At 49.5% G+C, this 15,823-nt stretch overlaps 2 protein-coding genes across 2 annotated transcripts; both read right to left on the bottom strand.

Moving 5' to 3' along the window:
• Positions 1-1,196: 1,196 nt before the first annotated feature.
• On the bottom strand, positions 1,197-8,207 carry LOC309342005 (MAM and LDL-receptor class A domain-containing protein 1-like). Its single transcript, XM_081862025.1, has 11 exons — positions 8,067-8,207; positions 7,585-7,844; positions 7,414-7,498; positions 6,838-6,912; positions 5,436-5,585; positions 4,475-4,734; positions 4,308-4,392; positions 3,332-3,481; positions 2,412-2,671; positions 2,227-2,311; positions 1,197-1,512 (listed from the first exon to the last, which is right to left on the bottom strand). Exons 1-11 carry the CDS (start codon positions 8,176-8,178, stop codon positions 1,463-1,465), a joined length of 1,572 nt encoding a protein of 523 aa, XP_081718151.1. The 5' UTR covers positions 8,179-8,207; the 3' UTR covers positions 1,197-1,462.
• A 425-nt stretch (positions 8,208-8,632) lies between these two features.
• Positions 8,633-14,786, bottom strand: LOC309342787 (MAM domain-containing protein 2-like; the record flags this gene model as incomplete). Its single annotated transcript, XM_081863611.1, has 9 exons — positions 8,633-8,708; positions 9,088-9,175; positions 12,326-12,410; positions 12,497-12,756; positions 12,981-13,130; positions 13,567-13,638; positions 14,046-14,105; positions 14,592-14,676; positions 14,763-14,786. 9 exons carry the CDS (start codon positions 14,784-14,786, stop codon positions 8,633-8,635), a joined length of 900 nt encoding a protein of 299 aa, XP_081719737.1.
• Between the last annotated feature and the right edge of the window lie 1,037 nt (positions 14,787-15,823).

Here is a 15,823-nt window from a genome sequence, read left to right as displayed (position 1 = left end):
TGTCTAGAACAGTGCAGGAGAGCAATCCAAAAGCCATCTTGGCTCTCCGAAAGACCCCACAGAAGCAGAAAGTCATCTGGGGAAGTTCCTGAAGGGATTCCTCTCCTAGATCAAGGGACCGCCTTGGCCTTAATGGTCGTGGTTTGCCCAATGCAAATGTTTTGTGTAAACTGTGGCTGGAACTAGGCGAAACTTGCTTAATCCTCAGGAATATCACCCCTTGGCCTGCCTGAGCCACAGGAACCTGGTGTGTGATGTGATTTCTGACTCTCCAGGCCAAAATACCAAAGCCAACTGTTATAAGAAAAAAACTGCTCCTTTTCCCCTGACGGGGTACCCAAGACCCTATATAGAGTCCTTATGTAGGTTCTGTATCGGTAAGAGAAAATAACAAATCCATATTCTCTCTTTGGCCTCTGTTAAACACAATTGAAAGTTGGTACCAGTGACTGGGGTGATAAGACAATGGGTTAAGGTCAGAAATATGAAATTGGGGAAAAACAAGAGAGGAAAAAGTAGGAACAAGTAAAAAAATATTTCTCGCGACCAGCCAGAACATGGGAAGTCCCCTCAAAAATTTTAATTTGGAATGTATAATTGTCTTTATTATTTGTATTATGCTGTGGCAAGATTTGATAGAGTTGACCTGAATTGCCTTCCTTGGCTTCTTCCACTTGGCTGCGTCTCCAGCGGCAGATGTCGATCCATTTTGTTGCACAAAAGCCGATCCATTTTGCAACGCCAGACTGTCCAAGCCAGTGCCGGATTTATGTAAGCTAAACAAGCTCTAGCTTAGGGCCCCACTTTCTTGGGGGCCCCCAAAAAATTTAAAGGGGGAAAAAACTGGATGTACATTTCCAAAATAGAAGATAAAAAAGAAAATAAAACCTACATACAGCAACAGTGCTTTGTGTTGTGTAGGCTCCTATTTTGTTATGTGCAAATGGCTTGAAATGCCTATTATGTCCCTCAATTACCATATAGCATATTTTCAAAAAACAAAACAAAAAAACAGCGACAATTTGTAGTTGACAAAGAACAGCTGGACATATAAAGGGCCCCATTGTTAAATATGTAAAGAGTTTTGAAATATGTCAGAAGGAATATAAGAAAAGTTCATCATGCCAGATTTAAAGTGTTCATAAGTGAAGTAGCCAAGGAAATAATTTTAAAAAGAAAAAAATCAAATAAACAATACAATTGTTAACAATACAATTAGAAAGGTTTGCTCTCTATCTGTGAATTTGGCCCCACAATCTTCTTTTGGATCTTGAAGAGTAAATCAGTTATCAAATTAGTGGTTTCCATACTTCGTTGAAGGTTCCTTGCCAATAGTCATCAGTGGAAAAGCATGAATTCATCAGAAATACATTAATTCTGGTCATTTGAAAATCAGCCGATGTTCACTGGCTACAAGATTCATTAGATAGGAAGAGAGGGGAACCAGCGCTAGCACAGTGGTTTAATCGTTGGTGGTGGTGCTCTTGTGTGCAGATGCTGCTGCAATTCCTCCTATTGTGAGAAATAGCAATGGTTCGTTAATTCAAGGCTACATGCCCTGCTATCTGCAGGCTCAGGGAAGAAAGGAGAAGGACTCAGAGGAGCAACAGAGACATAAGCAGAGCCTTTCAATATGCAAGCCCCAGTTGAACACACAAACACGGCCAGGCGAAAGGGGCAGCAGACCACCAGGAGAAGGCAATTCCCAAAATTCTTTGTGCACCCTTCATGCTCATCCAGGGCTGTCTTACCCATGGGTGCTAGGGGTGCAGGGCACCTGGGCGCCGGGCTCTCAGGGGCACCAGGCCGAGAGTCCGGGGCCCGAGAGTTAAGTCCGGGGAAGAGCTCGCCCGTCGGTCGGAGCGCTACAGGGCAGCTCTGCGCCACGAGTTCGGGGGCGACCGAGCCAGCGAGACGCTGAGGCAGCCGGCCGGCTCTGCCCTTCTGCGTGCCTGGGACTGGGCAACCGGGCAGAGGGGGGCAACTGGCAGATCTTTGTACTGCAGCGCCGCATATGCTCAGTCTCACACAGGGCTGGTCATCTTGCATGACCTCAAGGACGTGCTTTACAACCGAGGGTGAGTGCTGAAGCACTGATATGAAACGGCAGGGGTTTTCTTCGTTCCTTTAGCCACCCCAAATGCCAGTCAACCATGCCATTCTAGTATAGCTAAGCCCAGGCCCACCCTGAGGAACCTTACTTGGTGTGTGGTGTGGGTGGCTTACCTGGGCAAAATCCCTCTTCTAAGGAAAGGTCGTCCACAGCTATGTCACTGTGGACGTCTTCGCCCCGCATACCTTCGAGGATTATCTAGGGAGAAGCAGCATCTTCAGTCAGGATCCTAGCCAGGTGAGGCTCCCGTGCTGCTGGTTACACCTGCAGATGCATCACCTGACCGTGTCCCCCTTACCTGCACGTTTTCTCCATGAGCCACACTGACTTCACCTCTGTGCCACTGGTCCCCTTTGTTCCCGGTTTGACTCCAGAGCATCACAGGCGCAGCGCCACCAGAGATGACTAAAATGCGCAGTGCCATTGTTTGAGCTGCCCCATACATGTGGTACCAGAAGCGGAGGCAGTGGGGCCTGGAGGAGTGACAGATGGGGCTGACCAGGTGTGTGGTGTCCCCTGTGTTGGTAGCACTGCTGTCCAGGTAGATAAAATGGCCCTCTGAAAAAGAAATCCACATGTGAAAGAGACAGACCCCTACATGGTCTGATGGCTGGGGGGTCGGCAGCTGCTATGCCACCCGTGGGTCTTACACAGAGCAGCAGAAAACAGGCCACACAGTGACCTCATCTAAAGGTAAAGGTAAAGGGACCCCTGACCATTAGGTCCAGTCGTGGCCGACTTTGGGGTTGCGGCGCTCATCTCGCTTTACTGGCCGAGGGAGCCGGCGTACAGCTTCCGGGTCATGTGGCCAGCATGACTAAGCCACTTCTGGCAAACCAGAGCAGCAAACGGAAACGCCATTTACCTTCCCGCCGGAGCAGTACCTATTTATCTACTTGCACTTTGACGTGCTTTTGAACTGCTAGGTTGACAGGAGCAGGGACTGAGCAACAGGAGCTCACCCCATCACAGGGATTCGAACCATCGACCTTCTGATCGGCAAGCCCTAGGCTCTGTGGTTTAACCCACAGCACCACCAGCAGCCCTCATCTGGTAGGTTGCTATTATTACAAGGAGAGCACGATTCCAGCTTCCCCTTTTGCGTCTGCAATCCCTGGCGGAAGCCTCTGGAATGTCTAAGACTGGTGGGCTCATGAGGGCACAAGGGTTTCTTATCTGTCCTGCTCCCACAGTGGGGATGCCCTCATTCCTCCTCACCTCCTGAAGTGTGGTCTTGGGTTGGTCCAGTGTTTAACGAGGGCGTTGGGCCTTTGTGCCGCGTCCAGTTAAAGGCGTTGGAGGCCAGCTGTTTCCAGGAGCAGAAGTCCACATCAAAAGAGCAAGAGAAGTTGCATCGAATGGAGGAAGCTGACAGAGCAAGAAGGAGAAAGGTGGATGAGTACATCTTTAGCCTGATGTAGAAGACACTCCCCTAAACCTCTTTACGTTCCCCGTTCATGCTCAGGCTGGTGTGCAGCTGGTCTTGCATCATCTCAGGCTTACGCTTCACAAGCCAGCGTGAGATTTACAATACTAATAAAGTGCTGACGTAAAAAGCCAGGGATGTTTCTCTCCCCTTCCTCCTGCCATCCATGGCCACAAAAATAGCCCACACTAGTCTAATAATAATAAAGTCCATGAATAATCACAGTTTAGAGGTCCCGGGCCCTAAGGAAGTCAGATTATCCTCCGCCAGGGCCTTCTCAGTGGTGGCTCCGACCTGGTAGAATGCTCTGTCCCATGAGACCAGGGCCCTGCAGGATTTAACCTCCTTCCGCAGGGCCTGTAAGACAGAGCTATTCTGCCTGGCTTTCAATCTGAACTTAGCCTGATCTTTTATTCCTCTTCCCTCCTCCTCTCCTTTTTATGAAGATTCCCCGCTCTGAGACCCCACAGCTAATTCTCCCCTGGTCTCCGCACTGGCCCAAATAGGACTAATTTAGCCAACTAGCCCTGGTGATCATGTAGTGTTTATTGGATGGATTTCCCCCCTAAATTGATTTTAGAATTCTGAATTTATTGTTATTCACGTTTTATACTGTATTCTAAGCTGCTTTTTGTTGCATCAATTAAGTGTTTCAGATTTGTTTTTCTGAACCGGGAAGGGTGGGGTAGAAATAAAAATTTATTTATTTAATTTATTTACATTATTTAATAAGGTACAGCCAAAGTGGAACAGACTGGGGAGTCTCACCTGGGCAATCTTCCGCTTCTATCGAGAGGTCATCCACAGCCACGACACTCTGGGAGTTTTCCCCCCACACCCCTTCCAGGAGTATCTAGGAAGAAGAAGCATCTCTAGTCAGTTTCAGGGGTGGACCAAGACTCAGCTGCTGGTGGTCACACCTGTGGTTGCATTACCTGCAAACCTCTTCCCTGAGGTACACTGGCTTCACCTCTGTGCCACTGGTCGCCTTTGTTCCCAGTCTGAGACCAGATCAACTTAGGTGTTCCAATATCAGAGACCACATAAACACGCAGCGCCATTTTTGGGGATGTGCCATACATGTGATACCAAAAGAAGAGGCATTGTGGTTTGGTGGGGCTGCACTTTGAGCTGACCAGGTGTGCCACCTCTTGCGAGTTGGTTTGGTTACCTTCCAGGTAGATGTAGTAGCCCTCTGAGAAAGAGAAGCACATAGGAATGTGAGGAATCCTTACATTACCTGATCCCTGGTGAGCGGGGAGCTGCAGTGCCTTAGGACTTCTGAAATGGTGGCACTTGATCACCACAGAAAACAGGTAATAGTAAAGGTAAAGGACCCCTGGATGGTTGTCCAGTCAAAGGAGACTATGGGGTTGTGGCGCTCATCTCGCTTTCAGGCAGAGGCAGATGGTGTTTGTCCGCAGACAGCTTTCTGGGTCATGTGGCCAGCAGGACTAAACCACTTCTGGCATAATGGGACACTGTGACGGAAACCAGAGCGCATGGAAATGCTGTTTACCTTTCTGCCACAGCAGTACCTATTTATCTACTTGCACTGGTGTGCTTTCGAAGTGCTAGGTTGGCAGGAGCTGGGACAGAGCAACAGGAGCTCACTCCATTGTGTGGATTTGAACTGCCAACCTTCTGATCAGCAAGCCCAAGAGGCTCACTGGTTTGGACCACAGCGCCACCTGTGTCCCAGGCAATTGTGCCTCAACTGGCAGGTTACCACCAGCGATTGGAGGAGAAGGTTTGAGCTTCCACTGCTGCATCTGCAATCCTTGGTGGAAGGCGCTGGGGTGCCTGAGGCTGGGTGGCCCCTGGATTTCATGGGGAGTGTGAGTGTCTCCTATCTGCCCGTCTTCCCTGCCCTGGAGATATTGATCTCTCCCTTACCTCCAGAGGTGTGGTCAGAAGATGGGCCTGTGCCAGGTGAGGCTGTTGGGCCTTTGTGCCGCACCCAGTCAAAGGTGTCAAAAATTGATTGTGTCCAGGAGCAGAGGCCCCCATCAAAAGAGCAGGAGAACTTGCACTGAACAGGAAACTCTGGAAAAAAACAAGAGGAGAAAGGTTGATGGGCCTCCCTGGAAATGTCAGTCCAGCAGGACCGAGTGTGCGTGCATCCAGCTTCTGTATGCAGATGCCCATACTAGAAGTCACCCTTCTTGGAACTGAATGGGCACTACCAATCCCTTGGTTTGTTGTGGGCCACAGCAGCCAAAGTACACATAAGAGGAGCAAGAGAAATCAGAGTGAGAATGGGAAAGGTAGACATGCAGAAGGCCCATTCCAGAGGCCCACAAGGGACAAGAGCCGCACGCAGTGGGCCCCATGCAGTCTCTGTCTTGCTCTTCCTGCAACTGGGTGGCCACTGCAGATCCATTGTCACAAGAGGGTCACGGAAAGCCCAGAATGCGAGGAGGGAAGGGCAGTCTGGTCCCTGCATCATCAACAATGCGTTTGGAGAAGAACGTCCAAGGATGAGTGAGAGCTTTTGCTTTTCATGTGATGGGCTTATCTTAACAGATGTTTCACCATCTCACCAATCTTCAGTGAAGAGAAATACTGAAAAGGATGTGTTAAGATGGACCAACCATGTTCCAGTGGTACCTCGGGTTACATACACTTCAGGTTACATATGCTTCAGGTTACAGACTCCACTAACCCAGAAATAGTACCTTGGCTTAAGAACTTTGCTTCAGGATGAGAACAGAAATTGCATGATGGTGGCGCAGTGGCAGCAGGAGGCCCCATTAGCTAAAGTGGTGCTTCAGGTTAAGAACAGTTTCAGGTTAAGAATGGACCTCCAGAACAAATTAAGTTCATAACCGGAGGTACTACTGTATAAGCAAAAGCTCTCGTTGATTATTGCAATGTTCTCTAGACCCACAGTTAAGGAAATAACATATCTAATACTTTGGGAACTGGGCGAATCCAAGGTCAGAGGAGGAAAGATTCATAACCTGAAATGTAGGCTTTCGTACCTTCTCCCATTGTCCTAGAGGCCCCCCGCTTCCCCCAATGCAGCAGATTACCACTGTTGACGCTGCGCTCCTTCTGTGGACTTCCAGGGCAATGTCTTCGAAAATGCAGAATGCAGCAGGAGAAGATTTCAGTGTGGAAGACCATCTCCAAAACCACTCCTGATGCTCCCCAGTGCTCTGCACTCCCCTTAACAAGCAACACTAGAATCCAGGTGTGTATCCAGAGGAAACATTGGAAAATGAAGCAGAGAACGGAAGGGCCAGCAAAAGCCACACAGGAAAATCAAGGGGATCTTTATGCCAGGGAAGCTCACCTGTGGCTGGAGGAGCTGTGCTGGTGGTGCTGGTGGTGGTGGTGGGGAGAGGTGTGAGAGCTGCTGGTGTCAGTCCTATGTGGAGAATTGGGAATGGAAAATGTGTCAAACCAAAATGGTTAGTTTCCAAAGGGATTGATGCTAGTTATGCAGGAGACTCCAGGAGAAGCCGGTGCCTGAAGCCTCCTTCTGGGTTCCAGACATGCATCCTTCTGCCTGGCTGATCTTCCGAGATCAGGGACCCCTTGCTGGGACTGAAGAGGAGGCATGTTTGGCGGATTGAGCCTGTGACACAACCCAAGGTGGGCTCTGAAGTCAACATGCGACAACATGTGACAATTAACATCACCAGCAGGATTTGTTAATGTATCTATTGTTGATCGTCAAAGTAACCTACTGTGGAAAACCGATTAGACAAATATTAGCATATAAACATGAAACATGTATTGTAACAGCTTGGATGTTTCTCTCTCATGCACACAGAGCACAGCACTGCCAAAAAAACAAGCTATACCGGGAATATTCAGAGCTCTGCTGATGCTCTGCTCTTCCATCTAGACACAGCATGGATCTTACCTGGGCAATCTCCCTCTTCCAGGGAGAAGTCATCCACAGCCACGCCACTGTGGACGTCTTCCCCCGGCTCGCCTTCCACGATTATCTAGGGAGAAAAGGCATCTCCCATCAGCTTCATGGCCAGACAAGGCCACACCTGCAAGGGCCATCCCCTGCTAGGGTCTCCGTTACCTGTGCTCTCTTCCCCTGAGGCATGTTGACTTCACCTCTGTGCCACTGGTCCCCTTTGTTCCCAGGCTGTGACCAGATCAGCTCACGGGATCCACCCTCAAAGGCCAAATAGACTCGCAGGGCATTTCTTTGGGCCGCACCGCGCATGAGGTACCAGAAAGAGAAGCAGTGGGACCTGGTGAAGGTGTAGAAAGGACTGGCCAGGCGTGTTGCATCCCCTTCTTTGGCAGGATGGCCTTGCAGGTAGATGAAATAGCCCTCTGGGGGGGGGGAAGAACCACACATGTAAGGGAGCAGCACCTTCTATTGGCAGTTTGCCACCAGGGCATGTAGAAGGAGGTGCCAAGTGCAGGACCCCTTGATATAAGGCCTTTGGAGGAATGGCTGGCTGCCCCATTTCATTGAGAGCTCCAGGTGCCAGTCCAGGCCAAAGTGGTCTCCTGGAAGGCTTCTGGACATGGCGATAGTGTGATCTTCCTCACCTCCTGTGGTGTGGTTGGAGGACGGTCCAGTATCTGCTGTGTGTGTCGGACCTTTGTGCCACGTCCAGTTAAAACCGTTGGAGGCCATTTGTCTCCAGGAGCAGAAGTCCATGTCAAAGGAACAAGACAAATCAGGGTGAAGGGAAGGCTCTGGCAAAGCAAGGAGAAAGGCTGGTGTGGATGTTTGGAGGGGCGGGTCGTCCACTATGGCAATTTGGGACAGGAGGACTCCATGGTCAGTGGGGCTGCAGTTCATTACCAGAAATACACAATTGGTTTCCTTCTCCCCCTGTCCCCATCCCCCAGACCACAGCTGAGGAACACGATCCAACTGTATGCCAGTGCTAATGCTGTCCTGGGCTTCCAGAGTAGAATCATAGAATCATAGAATCATAGAATCATAGAATCATAGAATCATAGAATCATAGAATCATAGAATCATAGAATCATAGAAGAGTTGGAAGAGACCACAAGGGCCATCGAGTCCAACCCCCTGCCAAGCAGGAAACACTGCCTGCCAGCAACACTCGCGGAGCAAATTCATGGGCATCTCGACTCATGAAAACTCACGTGTGGTAGGAGGGGCTGGTCTGATTGTGGTGCTGGCGGAGGAGCTGCGATGTGAGGTTGCTGCCGATGTTTCTGCAATAACGAGAGCAGGAACTAATCGTTTCATCTTAGCTTGCGTCCCATGCTGTCTGGGGCAGGAGGTGTGTGGACCGAAAGCAGCCAGACATAAAGAATGCTTTTGTACACACAAAGTAGCTCAAGGTACTGAGACTGGAATTCAGTGTTTTGGGTCCACTTTTGTTGCTCACCCGTCCCCTGTGATTGTTTTCCCAATCTAATATCCAGATGGAAACTCAGAAAAGGAAGCAGAAAACGGAAATGTCAGCAACATTCTTGACCCTGGAGAAGTCCCCTGTGGTTGGAGGCACTGAGCTGATCATGGTGGCAGTTTCTCTCCATCACCCATCAGTTCTCTCCATCACCCATCAATCACCCATCTCATACCAATCACCCATCTCCATAACCCTCTTTATTCTCACCTGGGATCAGTGTGGCTGGTCTGCTGGTGGTGGCCGGGGTGGATGTTGCTGGTGTCAGTCCTATGTGGAGAATTGGGAATTGAAAATGTGTCAAACCAAAATGGTTAGTTTCCAAAGGGATTGATGCTAGTTATGCAGGAGACTCCAGGAGAAGCCGGTGCCTGAAGCCTCCTTCTGGGTTCCAAACATGCATCCTTCTGCCTGGCTGATCTGTTATTCTAAAGCAGCAATGCTGCAGCAAGCAAAGGCTCTAACAGCTCAGACAGCTGCTTGTGGCTGGAAAGCCAAACAGGATGTGTGTGACTGCTGCCATGGAAACAAAGGGGCAGTCCATCCTTATTGAGCACAGGATATGAGCTCAGTGTGTGTCATATGACCTGTACACGATGTACATAGGTGGAGTTTGGAGTCTCTCTCTGTTTGTTGAAGAGAGCAGACATCTTTTACTATATGACTGCTATAGACAGGAATAAAAAGCATGTAGTTACATTTCTGTCTGTGTCTGATTCCCCTCCCTGGGGATATGCAGGGAGGAGAAGGAGGAGAAGCAGTTGGTGTGTTTTTCTCACAGCCTGAGGAAAATCGCCGGAACGGACCTCGCCGGAGGGAGGTCAAAGGAATTCAGCCGGTGCCTGGATAGATAGGCACATACCTCTGACCGAGCCTGAATTCTAACAGTGGTAGCAAGAGCCAGATGGTTTCTTCGATCCATGGGAGTCTGCATGAAAGAGTGGCAGAGCTGCTGTTTCCATTGCTCCATGGAAGCCTGAAGTGAGAGGCTATTTCTCTGCAGCCAGAAGCTCACCAGAGGAAGCTGAAAGCCAAGCTACGGAGCCCAGGTATGAGATTTTCGGGCTTAAAAGTGTGAATGCAGATTGATTCATTCTCTGCTTCGAGGGAGCCGCGTTTGGGAAAAACAGCTCCGAGAGAGAAGGACTCTGCATTCCAAACATTCCTGTGGTTTTCCTGTCCAAGGAAAAGGAATGCAGTTGCTTAGCAACACAGGCCAGTTTCAAGATAAGGGCTGGAGGTGTTTTGACTTAGGCCCTTAGAAACGAACTGTTGGAAAGGGAATTTCCAAGCGGCCAGTGTTATAGCTGCCAGGTGCACAGAGTGTAAACAAGCCAGCTATTGGATTTTAGAGGCTTGTGTTTGAGAGTCAGTGCAAGGACTCAAAATGGGTGCTAAGAAGGGGGGAGCCCTGCCTTCTCCGCCCCTTTTGACCAGTGACAATTATGCATCTTGGTCTATTAAGATGAAGGCCCTGCTGCAGAATCAGAGACTGTTTGGGGTGATTGAGAACCCCATCCCTCCAGCACCAACGCGTGCTTGGGAGTCACAGGATGCGAAGGCCAGAACTGCTATAATTCTGTGCGTGTCAGACTCTGAGCTTATTCAAATACAAGATTTACAGCATGCGAGAGATGTTTGGGACACGCTGAGATGGACACATCAGAGAGATGCAGGTTCTTCAGCGTTGCTGTATTTTGAGAAGCTGACCAACCTGAGGCTTGCGCCTGATGGAGATGTTCAAGCGCACCTGACGGAAATGAAATTTCTGCGTCAACAGATGGTGGAACGCAATTTCCGTCTGCAGGAGGAAGTGTTTTGCTTCATGGTGATCAACAGCCTGAATCGGACTTACAAAACAGTTGCCAGTCAGCTGGGGTCTCTCCCAGCAGCTGATCTAACTTCGGAGAGGGTCTTTGCCGTGGTTCTTTGTGAACATGACAGACTCGCCGCCCTGGAAGTCAAGGACAGGGGGAGACAAGAACGGAGTTCTGGCACCCCCACTGCTACAGCTACTGGAGAAAATGCCGTAGCTTTGAACGTTGTCCGATGCTACAGTTGTGGACAGACTGGGCATCTTCAGCGGTACTGCAAGAAGCCACGTCAGAACAAGGGAGCCAAGGGAAGCTCCACGAAGTCTGAGGCGTCAGGCAGAAGTCATGCCAAGTCACAGACGAAGCCTGCAAAGGCTTTGATGTCAAAAGGAACCAAGCCGGATGTGGAGAACGTTTTTATCATAGACACTGGGTGTACATTTCACATGACCCATCGCAGGGATTTGTTTTCGTCGTTTAAGAAGCAAAGCTTCGTTGTACAACAAGCCAACGGTCAAGAGCTGGAAGCGACCGGAATTGGGACTGTGTATCTTAAAAGTCAGAACTTGACTATAAACAATGTTTATTTGGTTCCAGAGTTGAAGTACAATCTGCTCAGCGTATCGCAGATTGCCAAGAAGGGACTAAAACTGTCCTATGATGATCAACACTGCGAGATCTACAAAGATGGAGAGTTATATCTTTCTGCCGAAGAGAAAGATGGACTATATTTGTTGACTTTTGATCAAAGTGATTACATGGAATGTAATTCTTGTGATTCTAACATGATTTCTTTTGCAGGTGTATCCAAGAAGAACACCAACCAGGTCACCTCGAGGGTCGACAAGGCATTTCAGCGGGTGTATGCTGATGTGATTGGTCCTTTAGCACCGTCTAGAGGCAATGCAAAGTATTACCTAATATGTGTTGATTCTTTCACAGGTTTAGTCTGGATTTATCTTTTGGAGAGACCGAAAGAAGCCTTAGAAAGGTTTAAAGAGTTTTGTGACAAGGTTAAAAACATGCATGATGCTGACATAGATTGTCTTTGCACAAATGAGAAGCCAATTTTTCTTTTACAGGATTTCCAGAGGTTCCTGAAGAAGAAAGGTATAAGACACAAAATTGCAGCTTCCGAAGAAGCTTGGAACAGATGTGTCTGTGTTAGGGTGAACAAAGAATTGCAAAAGGGAATGGAAGCGCAATTGCTTAGTTCACATCTGCCACATGAGTACTGGGCTGAATCGCTAACGTCGTTCCGAGATCAGGGACCCCTTGCTGGGACTGAAGAGGAGGCATGTTTGGCGGATTGAGCCTGTGACACAACCCAAGGTGGGCTCTGAAGTCAACATGCGACAACATGTGACAATTAACATCACCAGCAGGATTTGTTAATGTATCTATTGTTGATCGTCAAAGTAACCTACTGTGGAAAACCGATTAGACAAATATTAGCATATAAACATGAAACATGTATTGTAACAGCTTGGATGTTTCTCTCTCATGCACACAGAGCACAGCACTGCCAAAAAAACAAGCTATACCGGGAATATTCAGAGCTCTGCTGATGCTCTGCTCTTCCATCTAGACACAGCATGGATCTTACCTGGGCAATCTCCCTCTTCCAGGGAGAAGTCATCCACAGCCACGCCACTGTGGACGTCTTCCCCCGGCTCGCCTTCCACGATTATCTAGGGAGAAAAGGCATCTCCCATCAGCTTCATGGCCAGACAAGGCCACACCTGCAAGGGCCATCCCCTGCTAGGGTCTCCGTTACCTGTGCTCTCTTCCCTTGAGGCATGTTGACTTCACCTCTGTGCCACTGGTCCCCTTTGTTCCCAGGCTGTGACCAGATCAGCTCACGGGATCCACCCTCAAAGGCCAAATAGACTCGCAGGGCATTTCTTTGGGCCGCACCGCGCATGAGGTACCAGAAAGAGAAGCAGTGGGACCTGGTGAAGGTGTAGAAAGGACTGGCCAGGCGTGTTGCATCCCCTTCTTTGGCAGGATGACCTTGCAGGTAGATGAAATAGCCCTCTGGGGGGGGGGGGAAGAACCACACATGTAAGGGAGCAGCACCTTCTATTGGCAGTTTGCCACCAGGGCCTGTAGAAGGAGGTGCCAAGTGCAGGACCCCTTGATATAAGGCCTTTGGAGGAATGGCTGGCTGCCCCATTTCATTGAGAGCTCCAGGTGCCAGTCCAGGCCAAAGTGGTCTCCTGGAAGGCTTCTGGACATGGCGATAGTTTGATCTTCCTCACCTCCTGTGGTGTGGTTGGAGGACGGTCCAGTATCTGCTGTGTGTGTCGGACCTTTGTGCCACGTCCAGTTAAAACCGTTGGAGGCCATTTGTCTCCAGGAGCAGAAGTCCATGTCAAAGGAACAAGACAAATCAGGGTGAAGGGAAGGCTCTGGCAAAGCAAGGAGAAAGGCTGGTGTGGATGTTTGGAGGGGCGGGTCGTCCACTATGGCAATTTGGGACAGGAGGACTCCATGGTCAGTGGGGCTGCAGTTCATTACCAGAAATACACAATTGGTTTCCTTCTCCCCCTGTCCCCATCCCCCAGACCACAGCTGAGGAACACGATCCAACTGTATGCCAGTGCTAATGATGTCCTGGGCTTCCAGAGTAGAATCATAGAATCATAGAATCATAGAATCATAGAATCATAGAATCACAGAATCATAGAATCATAGAATCATAGAATCATAGAATCATAGAATCATAGAAGAGTTGGAAGAGACCACAAGGGCCATCGAGTCCAACCCCCTGCCAAGCAGGAAACACTGCCTGCCAGCAACACTCGCGGAGCAAATTCATGGGCATCTTGACTCATGAAAACTCACGTGTGGTAGGAGGGGCTGGTCTGATTGTGGTGCTGGCGGAGGAGCTGCGATGTGAGGTTGCTGCCGATGTTTCTGCAATAACGAGAGCAGGAACTAATCGTTTCCTCTTAGCTTGCGTCCCATGCTGTCTGGGGCAGGAGGTGTGTGGACCGAAAGCAGCCAGACATAAAGAATGCTTTTGTACACACAAAGTAGCTCAAGGTACTGAGACTGGAATTCAGTGTTTTGGGTCCACTTTTGTTGCTCACCCGTCCCCTGTGATTGTTTTCCCAATCTAATATCCAGATGGAAACTCAGAAAAGGAAGCAGAAAACGGAAATGTCAGCAACATTCTTGACCCTGGAGAAGTCCCCTGTGGTTGGAGGCACTGAGCTGATCATGGTGGCAGTTTCTCTCCATCACCCATCAGTTCTCTCCATCACCCATCAATCACCCATCTCATACCAATCACCCATCTCCATAACCCTCTTTATTCTCACCTGGGATCAGTGTGGCTGGTCTGCTGGTGGTGGCCGGGGTGGAGGTTGCTGGTGTCAGTCCTATGTGGAGAATTGGGAATTGAAAATGTGTCAAACCAAAATGGTTAGTTTCCAAAGGGATTGATGCCAGTTATGCAGGAGACTCCAGGAGAAGCCGGTGCCTGAAGCCTCCTTCTGGGTTCCAAACATGCATCCTTCTGCCTGGCTGATCTTCTGAGATCAGGGACCCCTTGCTGGGACTGAAGAGGAGGCATGTTTGGCGGATTGAGCCTGTGACACAACCCAAGGTGGGCTCTGAAGAACTGACAATTAACATCACTAGCAGGATTTGTTAATGTACCTATTGTTGATCGTCAAAGTAACCTACTGTGGAAAACCGATTAGACAAATATTAGCATATAAACATGAAACATGTATTGTAACAGCTTGGATGTTTCTCTCTCATGCACACAGAGCACAGCACTGCCAAAAAAACAAGCTATACCGGGAATATTCAGAGCTCTGCTGATGCTCTGCTCTGCCATCTAGACACAGCATGGATCTTACCTGGGCAATCTCCCACTTCCAGGGAGAAGTCATCCACAGCCACGCCACTGTGGACGTCTTCCCCCGGCTCGCCTTCCACGATTATCTAGGGAGAAAAGGCATCTCCCATCAGCTTCATGGCCAGACAAGGCCACACCTGCAAGGGCCATCCCCTGCTAGGGTCTCCGTTACCTGTGCTCTCTTCCCTTGAGGCATGTTGACTTCACCTCTGTGCCACTGGTCCCCTTTGTTCCCAGGCTGTGACCAGATCAGCTCACGGGATCCACCCTCAAAGGCCAAATAGACTCGCAGGGCATTTCTTTGGGCCGCACCGCGCATGAGGTACCAGAAAGAGAAGCAGTGGGACCTGGTGAAGGTGTAGAAAGGACTGGCCAGGCGTGTTGCATCCCCTTCTTTGGCAGGATGGCCTTGCAGGTAGATGAAATAGCCCTCTGGGGGGGGGGGGAAGAACCACACATGTAAGAGAGCAGCACCTTCTATTGGCAGTTTGCCACCAGGGCCTGTAGAAGGAGGTGCCAAGTGCAGGACCCCTTGATATAAGGCCTTTGGAGGAATGGCTGGCTGCCCCATTTCATTGAGAGCTCCAGGTGCCAGTCCAGGCCAAAGTGGTCTCCTGGAAGGCTTCTGGACATGGCGATAGTTTGATCTTCCTCACCTCCTGTGGTGTGGTTGGAGGACGGTCCAGTATCTGCTGTGTGTGTCGGACCTTTGTGCCACGTCCAGTTAAAACCGTTGGAGGCCATTTGTCTCCAGGAGCAGAAGTCCATGTCAAAGGAACAAGACAAATCAGGGTGAAGGGAAGGCTCTGGCAAAGCAAGGAGAAAGGCTGGTGTGGATGTTTGGAGGGGCGGGTCGTCCACTATGGCAATTTGGGACAGGAGGACTCCATGGTCAGTGGGGCTGCAGTTCATTACCAGAAATACACAATTGGTTTCCTTCTCCCCCTGTCCCCATCCCCCAGACCACAGCTGAGGAACACGATCCAACTGTATGCCAGTGCTAATGCTGTCCTGGGCTTCCAGAGTAGAATCATAGAATCATAGAATCATAGAATCATAGAATCATAGAATCATAGAATCATAGAATCATAGAATCATGGAATCATGGAATCCATAGAATCATAGAATCATAGAATCATAGAATCATAGAAGAGTTGGAAGAGACCACAAGGGCCATCGAGTCCAACCCCCTGCCAAGCAGGAAACACTGCCTGCCAGCAACACTCGTGGAGC

The sequence above is a fragment of the Podarcis erhardii genome (genome assembly GCF_964252035.2).
Source record: "Podarcis erhardii genome assembly, chromosome: 5".
Taxonomy (NCBI): domain Eukaryota; kingdom Metazoa; phylum Chordata; class Lepidosauria; order Squamata; family Lacertidae; genus Podarcis; species Podarcis erhardii.
This window is presented reverse-complemented; position numbering and strand designations above follow the sequence as displayed.

Coding starts and splice junctions, on each gene's coding strand:
- LOC309342005 (XM_081862025.1), bottom strand. CDS start 8,178: ATGGACTTCTGCTCCTGGAGACAAATGGCCTCCAACGGTTTTAACTGG. Junction 4,393..4,474: donor CTCAGGGAAGAGGTTTGCAG/GTAATGCAACCA, acceptor TCTTCTTCCTAG/ATACTCCTGGAAGGGGTGTG. Junction 2,672..3,331: donor CCAAGACCACACTTCAGGAG/GTGAGGAGGAAT, acceptor TTTCTTTTTCAG/AGGGCCATTTTATCTACCTG.